The 13015-nt window shown below is 41.0% G+C and overlaps 1 protein-coding gene across 1 annotated transcript in view; it reads left to right on the top strand.

The window, feature by feature from the left end:
- The window catches only part of abca12 (ATP-binding cassette, sub-family A (ABC1), member 12), an 86878-nt gene that overhangs the window by 23980 nt on the left and 49883 nt on the right, over positions 1-13015 (top strand). The window contains exons 21-32 of the mRNA XM_020607655.1: positions 455-567; positions 801-868; positions 1318-1466; positions 1610-1740; positions 2063-2202; positions 4377-4544; positions 4784-5001; positions 7601-8524; positions 8679-8785; positions 9917-10023; positions 10426-10625; positions 11060-11136. Coding sequence (XP_020463311.1) covers positions 455-567; positions 801-868; positions 1318-1466; positions 1610-1740; positions 2063-2202; positions 4377-4544; positions 4784-5001; positions 7601-8524; positions 8679-8785; positions 9917-10023; positions 10426-10625; positions 11060-11136 — 2402 coding nt within the window. The remainder of the gene's footprint in view (positions 1-454; positions 568-800; positions 869-1317; positions 1467-1609; positions 1741-2062; positions 2203-4376; positions 4545-4783; positions 5002-7600; positions 8525-8678; positions 8786-9916; positions 10024-10425; positions 10626-11059; positions 11137-13015) is intronic.

A 13015-nucleotide genomic window follows, 5' to 3' on the forward strand; every position in this document is an offset into this window, starting at 1 on the left:
ACATTCATCCAGTGGCCAGAAACATAACTGTAATTACTAACTTTGCTGTGTTATGTGTAAGCAAATGTTTGCTAACAGGTTTAATAATGCATGTAAAAGAAAATCATCTTGATTAAACAGTGTTCTAGACATTAACACTAGTATTTTAGTGTATGTATGTTAAATAAGTCAAATTCCCTGTAATTCAAAGAGCCTTTGCTTGTACTCTACAAGCAGCCAGTTAGTAGAAATGAATTGCACTCATGCATCTCAGCAAAATAGTCCCAGTAGACAGTTATAATAAAAACCAGCAGACCATTTCATTCCAGTGATCATAATTACCAACCAGCCATAATTTAAATCAAGCATAAAGATAGTGCATGCATTTGAATCCTCTGAGAAAATCTGAAGAGACATGATGACCTTTGATGAGACACATTCAGATGTAAAATATTGATGTGCTTTGTTTCTTAAGGGTTTTGAATGAGATGAAGACTGTCCAGAGCATCCTGCCACCAAACAGCACAGTCCAGGCCTACATTTCTCTGCTCATTAACATCACACACTTTATCTTGGAGACTGGCCAAGGTAAGTCAGCTTCTCAGTGTCACAGTAGGTGGACAGCATTTTGAATCCTGATGAACTCTGATGGAGTGGAAGTTGCAATGTGCCCTTCATTATTCAAGTGTTGATGCCAGACAGCCTAAGATGTATGGATCAAAGTAGCACAGTGCTCCAAGGTTCACATGGAGGATTATGTTTGTATGTTTGACACTGAAGGCAAAGCCCACTTTGTCAGTAATATTTTTTTGTAATTTCAGGCAACAGGAGTCTGTGGGAAGGTTTTGAGGGTGTATCAGTACAAAATGCAACCATAATTACTGAGCAGGTAAAGCTTCAAACATTGTCAAATGTATTTAAAAAGTTGTTTATTTTTGTTTGTTTTATCCTCTTTTCAATAGGTTTTGAGTAAATTCATACATACATTCATGAAACGTTTGTAAGTTTGGAATGCCAGACATTACTTTAAATTGAAGATAGAATGCTGATAAAACATCTCATTGTCATCTGTGTTGCTACTGGAACAGCTGGCCAATGCCCAGTCACAAACCACCAACATCAGAAATGTGGCTATGAGGGTATTGAAATGTGATATCATTTATCATCTCAGACAGACAAAACAAAAACACGATTATAGCATTTTTCAAATAATGTGTGTCCTGTATTCATTGTTCTTAGCATATTTCATGTCTCAAAAGGTAAAGGAAACACAGCCCTTGTAGCTGAGGCTTTGCATTAAATCACATGAAAATGTGAAAATTTGAATTGTTCTTTCAGATGGGTAAACTCTTGAGCATTCTTTGGCCACTTGGCATGGGAGGTCCAAACTCAAATTCAACTGCTCAATCACTGGAGGGCTTTTCTTCTTTTGTTCCAATCCTGGAGCAGATAATTACTTGTCAGGCAGACAACGACACATGGGACAAGTAAGTTTAATAACCACTTGCAGTGGAGCCAAAACAAACAAGAAATTACTTACTGCTGGTTAGATAGCTTGCTAGTGTTAAATTGCACACTGTATGTTGCCTTTGTGATTGCCCTAAACCAAATACCCTGTGTACTGTCACAGACTTGAAAAGGTGCTAGAAGCCCTACTGTCAACCCTTGAAGAGACAGAGCTACTGGACAATGCCTCATCTGGTATGCCACTGTTTGAAAAATCCATTGGACGTTTGGTGAACATCATCCAAGCACAGAATGGTGAGAGCAATACTAAACAGCAAGAACAAGGGTGGACTGTTGAGCCATTGACCTTGACATCACCCTTTTATAATAAGAAGGATCCAGTCTCCTACTGTACTGTATGTGCATATGCGCATGTCATATAAGAAACACTCATAGTACTGGTGGATATTTTACCTTTCATTCCTTGACACACCTTGAAATGCCTCAGATGTGTTTCTCTTTTATACTTGATTTATTACTCTAATGAATAGTTGCTTTTATTCAGACTTATCCAGTACAAGTACTTTTAGTGAAACAATTCATATCGGTCAACTCATCTGTCTTTTCTTTCTCTCAGTGATGATGGCAAGCCTCCAGAAGCCCTTGGTGATCCTGATGAGAGAAATTGTACAGTCTGTAAACACCAGTCATTACAACTTCTCTCAGGTCCTGCCAGGAATGCAGCATGCCATTGATTCCACAATACAGGCAGCTCAGGTTAGACTGCCATTGTTCTCATGCTAATAACATTTGTGCTATTGCATTAGTGCTGTTTTTCATTTGCTGGCTCTCTTTGGTGGACATGTTTGCATATATACCTGTGTGAGAGAGGTGGGGACAAGAGCTACTGTATCTGTTAATAATACCTGTCTCCCATCTTGCTGCCACACCTAAGTTACCATGCACCTGATGTAAGAGCAGGATGAATGTGCTGTTCTTATCATCTGTCTGTTCTGTCTACTTACATATGCGCTTACATTATTTATCCCTCAAAAGACTTCTGAAAGACATCTTCATACCAGGACACTGTCTGACTGGATTTTGTTTGGGATATTTTATTTAAATTATGATGTACAACACAAAATTAAAAAAAAAGTAGATTCATCAAAAAGGTTACTATAAAGGTTAAGCATCACTTTTACATTTATAAATCTAATCTGGAGGCGACTGTGGCTTAGAAGGTAGAGCGGGTCGTTTCCTAACTGGAGGATTAGTGGTTCGATTCCCGGCTTGTTGAAGTGTTCTTGAGCAAGACACTGAACCCCAGTGTGTGAATGTGTGAGCGTTTGTGAGTGTGAATGGCCAAATAGTGTGAAAAGCGCTTTGAGTGTGCTGTAAGTGTAGAAAAGCGCTATACAAGTATAAGACCATTACCAAGATTTATTGCAGGGTATTGACCTCATTTCAAGGTCAAGTGTTTATTGTCATCTGCACAGTGAGGAAACGTGTTTCCCTGTACAATGAAATTCTTACTTTGCCATCCACATGAATGCCACACAATACAAATGAAATATAACGCAGATACATAGGTAACACAAAATCTAAGGCACTGTAAAACAACCAATGAATGAAGCATAATGAAAAAAACAACAAGAACACAATATAATGAAGGGAGAACATATGCTACATGGGGGCTGTGTGATGAGTTTCCCTCTCCTTCCTCTTGTTCAAAATACAACAAGAGCACAATACAATGAAGAGAATGTATGCTACATGGGAGCTATGTGTGCAAATGGTCAGCAGTGCGTGCAATTATGCATGTGCGCACTGAGTGTGTAAACAGTACGGGTGGAATTATGAGTTTGTTCCTGAGTCAGCTGTTTAGAAGTCTGATGGCAGTCAGAAAGAAAGCGTTTTTCAGTCTAGTGGTCCTGCATTTCACACTTCTGAACCTCTGGCCAGAGGGTAGGGGTGTGAACAGTCCATGCTCGGGGTGGGTGGGGTCCTTGAGGATGGAGGCAGCTTTCCTATGCACCCTGCGGTGGTAAATGCTCTGCAGAGAGGGCAGTGGAGTCCTAGTGATCTTCTCCAGTCTTTACCACTCTCTGCAGGCGCTTGCAGTCCATAGCAATAGTGCTGCCATACCAGATGGTGATGCAGCTAGTCAAGATGCTCTCAATGATGCAGCTGTAGAAGGATCCTAGGCAACATGCCAAACCTCCTCAGCCTCCTCAGGAAGTACAGCTGCTGTTTGGGCCTTCTTGACCAGCTGTGTGGTGTTAAGTGTCCAAGTGAGGTCATCACTGATGTGGACGCCCAGGTATTTGAAGCTGCTCTCCGTCTCCACTTCGAGCCCCCGAATGAACAGTGGCTGATGAGATCTCCTTTCCTTCCTCATGTCCACTATCATCTCCCTTATCTTGTCTGTGTTAAGGGTGAGATTATTGTCCTTGCACCATGACACCAGACCAGCCACCTTCCTCCTTTAGGCTGTTTTGTCCCCACCAGTGATGTGACCTATCACTGCGGTGTCGTCCGCGAACTTTAGGATGATGTTGTCTTTGTGGGAGGCAAACATCATCCTAGTGTGGTAACCTCGGTATCGTTTGTGTTTTAAAGGGATACTTTGCAAGTTTGGTTTCTTGATTGTTTCAAAAGATTGATGTCATTCTTTTCACCTGTACAGTAAATAAAACCTGTACAAGCTTATAAGGCTCCGTTTCCGGGCACACCTTTTTGAAATATTTCATATTCTGTGCTTAGCTTACTAAGTGCTAGATGTATGTGTGGGTATGTACTTGGTATGTAAGTCTGTGTGAAGCAGTGATACCCATGTGACACCTCCACCCTTTTCTTTGTCTCTATAAACTGTTTGGTTTTGATGCGGAGCTAGTTTTCTCTGAAAAATTCACAATAAAACTTGGTCTTTTTGTTGACATTTTCTCCTCTAGTGTAATGGTACTTTGAAGTGCAGTGAAGCCCTCAACATATGGGATCCAGTAATAGAGGCAGCAGGATTAAGCTACAACACCATGGCAATGTGGTGCAACATCAGCCTGCAGCCTGCTTTGGAGGCCTCTGTTGCAGCACAGACTGCCTTCTCAAACCTCAGCATGAGTGTAAGTAGATCTATGCTAAATTAAAGAGGAAATGTTGAAGAAACTAATGTAACAGAAGGATTTGCCATTCTGAATTTGTTTCTCAGACCAGAGTAAAATATTAAAATGTGTGCAAATAATTTAGTACTTATGCAATTGAAATTCAGAGGATCACCACTTGGTGGCAGTGTTGACACACAGAAAACACTGCCAGTTCTACCACTTGCTAACAGTGCATCTGCTCAATACTGTCTTTACAGGATATGGGTGAGGAACCAATGACTGAGAGTGCCACAGCTGCCAGGATTGTCAAGACTGTACAGTCTCTCTACCAAGTCTGGGTTAATGAAACACTTGTGACAGAGCAGCTTATCATGGCTTTCTCCAATGAGTTCTCTGAGTTGTTTGGCCATCGTCTCAGCCCTGAGGTACAGCTTTACTGGCAGAGGAAGCTCCAGGAGATGCACATGCAAACCAGGTGACAATTGCTCACACGATGTTCAAAAGCTGCATGATGAGAGCCCTGTTATAGCATACTTTGGTTCCTGTTTTTTCACCAACAGAGGCCTCACTAGATCATGTGCTGCAGCTATAGAATAGGAGGACAGTACAACACAATCATATGAAAATATAGTGCAGCTACAAAACAAAGATTAGTGTGATCATATTTATCAGTATGTTACTTAACTGTGGAAATGTCTTTTACATTTCCATTAAATTCTGTCTAGAGCCAGCTGTGTTTATACACAGACCCACAAAAAATAGGCCTTTCATTGTTCCATTTGTTGTTACATTATCCACAATGCACCAGTCAAACCAGTCTGATTCATAATTACACAAGGAAGTGGAGTGATCAAATTTGATTTTAACTCTGTTAATTTAATGTGTGAAAACAGTCAGGCCTGTGCAGACAGCCATGATTCAGCTAGCCGAGTTATCTTAAAATTGATTTCCCTTTATATGCCAGCTACAATAATGAGGCTGCCTTGATGATAAGAATCACATTCTGCATATTAGAGGGAATCAATCAGGTCTGACCACTGCACATGAGTTATAGATCACTGATCACAGTGGAAAGACTCTAAAGTCTATTATCAAGCATTGAATGGGAAAACTATGCAAATACTGTAAGTATAAAGCATGATGATGATGCAGTATTACATCTGTCCAAATCTAAAAAATGAGAGTTTTATGGAATTCTGTTGAGGAAATTAATAAAAATGGTGAGAATTAGGACTTTTCCCGAAATAGGGGGCAGCAGTAGGATGTGCAAAGACATATGAGATGAAAGAATCTTTTCCTATATCTTCTTCTCCTACCCAGTATGTACACTATTCCTAAATTGTGATGACATAAATATTAAATGTAGCCTACTGCACATGAATATTCTTTCAGTAGTATACTAATATGATTTACCAGCTTTTGTGCATGGAAGAAAGAAAGACTCCAGTCCTGTATATATTATATAGTGTACTGTAAATTACTCACAGCTGCATCCAGCATGCAAAATGTATGGGGGTTTTAGAGGTTGTTTGCATGTAATTTTAAAAATGTTTAAATGTTTTTAAAATAATGCAATAACAGTATTATAATCACTACGTACCAAAAGTGATCCAGAAACTAAGAACACGTTCACACTGCAGGGTGAAGTGACTCAAATCCGATCTTTTTGCCCAAATGCGACCCATATCCGATTTCCTTATGACAGTGTGAACAGCACAAATCCAATTTTTTTCAAATCCGACCCAGGCCACTTTCATATGTGGTCCTAAATCGGATACATATCCGATGTTTTGCAATGTGACTTCAGTCTGAAAGGCCAGGTCGCATTTCATGCGATTTTTTTGTCATTGAAATGCAACAGACGTCACAATTCTGCGCTGGGCTGGAGGAGGCGAGGCCATAAGCAATATTTGTGCTCTCCTTCTTCTTGATATTCTTCTTATTATTATTTCTTTATTTCGATTGCACATTAACTGGTACATCGCTACGCACATGCTATCACGAGTCACATCCATTTTTATTTTCGCAAACACAGTACGCTGCGTCTGATGTCACGTCCTCTTCTGCGCATGCGGGTCACTTCAGGGCTGTATACCGTTCACACATGAGACAGATGGCAGTTGCATTTAAATGACATTGTGAACAACAGCGCAAAAAAATCGGATTTCGGCAAAAAATCCGATCTGAGCATTAAGACCTGCAGTGTGAACGTAGTCTAACTGTGGGCCACAGAAGCATGCAACCTATTAATCTCCCTTTACAGCTGTGTTTGTTGGGATCAAACCATCATACCATCATAAAATGCAGAAATACACACAACATACATCGCCATGCACCGTGGTAGTAATGAAGATATATCTAGCAGGGAAATAGAGGTCTTAGGATGGAGACACACTAAGCTGACAGTTGGCTGTTGGCCATTGTTGGGTCATTGGCATTGTCGGGGCTCTACTTCCTGGTGTGTCACGCACCTTTGGTAATAGTCATCCTCCTTCAATGGCTTTTCAACCGATTCAACATCTGGTCAGGCCTCGACAGTGAGAGAGAGACTGCTCTAATTGGCTGAGAACAGTTTGGGAAAGCCCCTTCAGCCTGTCATTGTAGTATCCATGATTTCATCCATTTAGTGTGGTTTCTCCTTGCTTTTCGGCTCAACAACCTCCAAGGGCAGTGTCATTTCCAATTTTTTAACAGACTTCTTCTTGATTAGCTGTTTTGAACAATGGGTGCTGCAGTCTAGCTCTTCTCTACCTTTCTGAATGGCGACACCGCCACCTCCCGGTAGGGGCAGTTATTTCTGTCATGCAGATGCGGAAAGTATGTGCTAGTCGCCGGTTAGCTGTAGTCTGTATGTTCAAGTGCCACTTTTAAACCCGACTCACCCAGATAAAACCGACATGAGGCAGCACAAAGCTAGGCCTTCGTCGCTGCTAGGTTTTTCATATCAGCTTTGTGTGTCTCTGGCCTTTGTCTTTAGTCTGTTGTCCACATAAATGCTTTAGTTCCAACAAACATCTCTGTTTTTTGTAAATCATTTTTAATTATTTACTTACTTACTTGTTTTCCCTTTACAGCGTGTCTTCCATGAGAATGCTCTCAGGTGAACTGCGAAGCAAGATCCCATCCCTCCAACCCTACACTGACGCTGGGGAGAAAGCACTGGACTACATCCTGAACAACTACAATCTCATTAAAAACGGCAGCTCATCTGAAGACTTCTTCAGAAAAGCAGCAATGATCTTTCTAACGTCAGTGAACATCAGCCCAGACATCTTCTCTGAAATGTGGGGAAATTGGTCTGGAGTCAGTGAGTCATCTTATATTGAGATGATGAGGGGCATTATCAAACTGATGGGTGACCTCCATATACTTAGGGACGCACCTACAGTTTACCAAGCGATGGAGAAATTCCTGGAATCTAATGATACAAGCTTGATTATGCAGAAAGTGGTTGAGATGTCTTCATGGTGGAACTCCACTGAAGCATCTAGACTAGATCTGGTGACTCAGGCTCTGCCCAAAATATGTGACACCATCATGCCTCTCTTGCCTCTCCTGAACCAGATGGGTATGGACATTCCAGCAAACATGAAGCTGTGTGATGACCTAGCTGGAAACATGGCTGTAATGTTGAGGCAGCTGGTGAACACTAGTGGTCTTCTGCCCCCTATGGCCTATGAACCGACAGGTGGCAACCATATGGTGTGGTTCCAACAAAGACACAAGGGCCCATGGATGCCAATGAGAAGCCCCATGGATGATTTCATAGACTTGTTCTACATCGATTACTCTGATATGTTCAAAGCCATATCTGTCCCTCCTACCACAGAAGAAATTATGGAGACAGCTCACATGTTCTTTGACAATCCTGATCTGAGCGTTGTGTTGAAGGGAGCTACAGGTGACATGCAGTGGGGCTTCAATGACCTTCAGGAAGACACCATTGATGCCGGCCTTGGAATGCTCGCCTTCCTCACTCTCCCCATCACATTTCAGATGTAAATATTGTTTTGTGTAAACTCTGTATCTAGCTTGACATCTAAATTTGCCCTGGCTTCTGGAAATAACTTCTTTTAATCTTGCCTTTTGCCTTGATTTTCACTATTATGTTGTCCCCTATTTTATAAACTGTCCTTGTTTAATCTCATCCAGGTCACCAATGGATATCCTGACAAATGCCACTGATATTCTTCCTGATGACTATTCATTCTCCTCACTGCTTAAAAATATCACCATTGCAATGGCCACTGAATCTCAAGGTAACTTTACAGTTCAGACCTACCATCTCTCTGACTCAGTCTGGACATTTTGAGGCCTCTTGGGCCAACAGCAGCTATATTATGAGATTATATTAGTTAAATAGAGAGTCCCCAAATGAAAGATGCTTTATCCTCATAGTTTCTTCAAATTAACCCTACCTATTAAGTCCACAGTGAATTCTCTCCCGCTCATCCTTAGTCTAACTGTAGCTTTACTGTAGAACTCACAGTGATGCTGCAGCTTGTTTTTACATACAGTACCTGCTGTGACAGTGTATGTGTATAAACACAATCTGCTGGCCTGTGCCATTAAGCAGTCACACAGCTTGGAGGAGTGCCTCCTATTTCTCTGACCTTCAGAGCTATTTCAAAACCATGGGAAGACTATAAAATGATTTGTTAATGCTGTTGTTATTGTATGCATGATTATAGTATAGCATAATTTATTCTGCAGATAAGAGGAATAAGACTTTAGCTCACAAAGAGCCCAAGGCCATATGGCACTTCTCCAACAAAAAAACACTCAGCACCTTTTTAAATCTCATTAGCAAAGTAGAATTCAATCATTTTTCCTGTCCACCCTCGCTAAACGTCTCCCCTTGCACTCACACAAGTGGACGTCTATGACTTCTTTTTAATTGGCATCTGTGCTTGTGTGATAATGTTTTTAGTGCATAGAATCACTTTGTAAGCAGCAGTTGCTTCACTTCTCCACAACATTGTTCAAACAGAGTGAACTGTGTTGTAATTGCAAAGGCCTCTAGGTGTTGAGCACCCTGAGATTAAACACCATCATTGTCTAATTTTGGCCTAATTAAATATTCTGTCATCACATCTTGCGGCCTCAGGTGGTACCTTTTCTTATGGCTTATCAGATATGTTTTAATGCACGACAGCATCTAGTACTGTTGGCCCTTCTGGCCCCATCAGTCCTGCACAGGGTTTCACTTGAAGCACATCATTTGCTGCTCGCTGCCCTAAAATGGGGCGAGTTGTAATGAAGCCCAGTGGGATGTCATGTTATTCTGTCACCTTGCAGACCTCATTGCCCTCTTTTCTCTTTCCTGCCCCATCTTCCTGTCAAACTCTAGTAACCTCTGTCTCTCCTTTGCACATTCCCTCCCTTCACAGAGCTCCTGAATCTCAAGCAGCACATCATCCAAACAGCCAATGAGATCTTTCAGACCAACTTGACAGACCCACGATTCACAGAGGAATTTGATCATCTGAGATCCCAGGTCTCTGCATTAACCCTGTTACCCCAACTTTGTACTGTATAGTCAAGTGGAACAAAATATAGCCACAACATCTGCATGAATAGTTAACAAAACCATTACCACTGATTGGAGTTTGGTTACAGTTCAAGCAAAGTGTTTTCATTTAGTTTAATAATTCTACTAATGATTTTTTTTAAATGCCAAAAGCTGTAATTTGGTGCCAGTGCCAAAAAAGCTGTAAATCATAAATTGCGAGTTTTCAGTGTTCAGGCTTTAATCATAACTCTGAGGTCCTAAAATAAACAGACAAGTAAAATATACACAGGCTCAGTGGTTGCCTGTGTATGACTAACCAACCAATATTTGTTGCATAAGTTTGATCCAGAAACTCCTCTTGATGCTTATGTAACTGATTTGTCGTAGGTGTGTGCCTTGGAGAATACGGAGTCTGCACATCTGCTGATGTCACTCTTCTCCATAGAGCCTGGTCAGCTGTGTAACACTTTCCTTCCCAGCCTGCAGTTCCTAATTGAGAACCGGCTGATGAACATGACGTCTCTGTCCGATGCCATCTTTGATGCCTTCATCGGAGACCCTATCACCTACACTGTCCAGGCAACCTGGTATGCCACTGTCTTCATCCTTCTTTCTTTCTTTTTTTCTTTCAGAGGCTGTCACAGCACTGCACAAGAGAAAGCTGCTGTCACCTTTGTGTAGACCTTTAAAGTACAAGAGAGTGGCCTGGGCTGTTTCTCTTTACAAATCTCACTACACAGGGGATTTTGAAGCTATTGTAATTTGCAAAATTAGTCACACATAGTCATCGCTTGCTGTCATTTGGGACCAATAGGAAAACTTTCATTGTGTTGATTTAAGTGATTGTGCACCTTAGCCCATTTAGCCTGAAGGTACCTGGAAGCATTTTATTATAAAGGCAAAAATTCCTTTTAAGAAAAATTTTTTATATTCGTTGATTAAACTGCATTTATCTGTTTGTGATTGTGTCTTGTGTTTCTATTGTGTGTACGATTTCATGCATGTGCATATATTATTACAGGAGCTCTGTCTTGGCTCAGAGTTTGAAGTTTAACACCAGCAGCCTGAAAGACCTCAACGTTAACATGACATCTCCAGGTAAGGCATTTCTCTACTTCACAACAGTTACTGGCCTCTATTTTTCTGCCAGCACACTTTCTGTGTTGCCTCATTAGCAGACATTATGGAGTTTTCCTCCGGTGCATGCTGCTTTTTTTGCACATTGGTGTTTTTGGTATTTTCCTGCCATGAATGCATGTGCTTTCAATAAGGTGAGAGTAGACACAGTTGATGCCGTGTGTCTGCTAATAAGGCAGTGCAGTGCAACTTTGGTGCTTGTTTTGACCTGGAATAGTGATAAGGATAACACCTGTTCAGGCCACCTCTTATCACAATCACAGGTGCGTTTGCAATTTTCCTGACAGGTGCATAGGCTGGAAAGTATGAGATCAAGTACCCAAATGTATTTTAAGATCCACACCAACTTAAAATTAACCCTTAAATCCACAACTGCTCAAATTCACTCTGAATAATGTATTGTGTGTTATGAAGATTATGTTAAAATAAATTAAATAATCTAGTCCTCAGTATGTGGTTATAAATATGAATATAGTCAAACAGTGTTGGTGTGTGTCAGGACACACCAGGATTGTAGCCAGAGGTGATCTGCAGTCTGTGTTTGGGAATCCAAACAGTGATCAGATCAGTGATTCTCAAGGACCGGCTGGAGCGCACCTCCCAAGCAGTGTTGGTTATTGTGTGGAAAGTTGGTATGGGAGGGGGTTGACAAGAGAGAGGCTGCTGAACTGAATGAGCTGCGGAGGTGCTGCTCAAAGTCAATGTGCACGCTGCGCTCACTCCAAGCTGTGCAGGGGTCACGTTATAATGAGAAAATACAATATGTAGTTACAATGACAAAGTAGCCTACAGTATGTCCTTATAAGAAGAAAATCCACTATGTCGTAATAATGTGAAAAATGTTTTAATGTGAAAGTATCATAAAAACAAGCAAAGTGTCTTGTTATAATGAGAAAGGTTTCTCATTAAAACAAGATTTACGCTGCCATATGCAGTTCTTGTGCATACTAGGAAGTATAATCCTGCAGGTGCCACTGCTTCAAGCAAACAGGTTTCACACAGACATACCTTCATTACTATTGCAAATGATATATGCTGTGTCTGGTTTTGCATTTCATGATGGTTTGATCAGCTTTGAAACCAGCTGTAGGTGGAGATAAAATGGGTGACACATCCACATTCACTATAAACGAAGTGGTTATGAGATTGTATTATTTTAAAAACAATGAAATGTTTAGAAGGTTACATGCAAGACCTCGTGGATTTCACACATTTGGTGCAGCTGTGACTACATTACATATAACTGCTGCTGGATACAGGACCAGAGACTTTCTTCTTCTATGCACAAATGCTGATCAGTGATATTTTCAGACTGCTGAGTGGATATTTTATGTAATATTCACGTCAAACTGTTTATTTGTCATATGCACAGTTAGGAAACGTGTTTCCTTGTACAATGAAATTCTTACTTGGCCATACACATGAATGCCACATAATACAAATGAAATGTAAAGCAGATAAATAAGTAACACAAAATCTAAGGCACTTTAAGCAGCAAATACAGCAGTATAATAAAAATATATAACAATATAATAAGAGAATGTATGCTGGATGGGAGCAGCATGTGCAGCAGTCAACAGTCAATGTGCAATTATGCATGTGCAAACTGAGAATGTAAACAGTACAGGTCGACAGTACATGACGTATTTCCTGGTAATAAACTCCTCAGCTGTTTAGGAGTCTGATGGCAGACGGAAAGAAAGTTTTTCAGTCTGGAGGTCCTACATTTCACACTTCTGAACCTCCGGCCAGAGGGTAGGGTGGCGAACAGTCCGTGCTGGGGGTGGGTGGGGTCCTTGAGGATGGAGGCAGCTTTCCTATGCACCCTGCGGTGGTAAAT

The sequence above is a fragment of the Monopterus albus genome, unplaced genomic scaffold (genome assembly GCF_001952655.1).
Source record: "Monopterus albus unplaced genomic scaffold, M_albus_1.0 scaffold88.1, whole genome shotgun sequence".
NCBI classification, from domain to species: domain Eukaryota; kingdom Metazoa; phylum Chordata; class Actinopteri; order Synbranchiformes; family Synbranchidae; genus Monopterus; species Monopterus albus.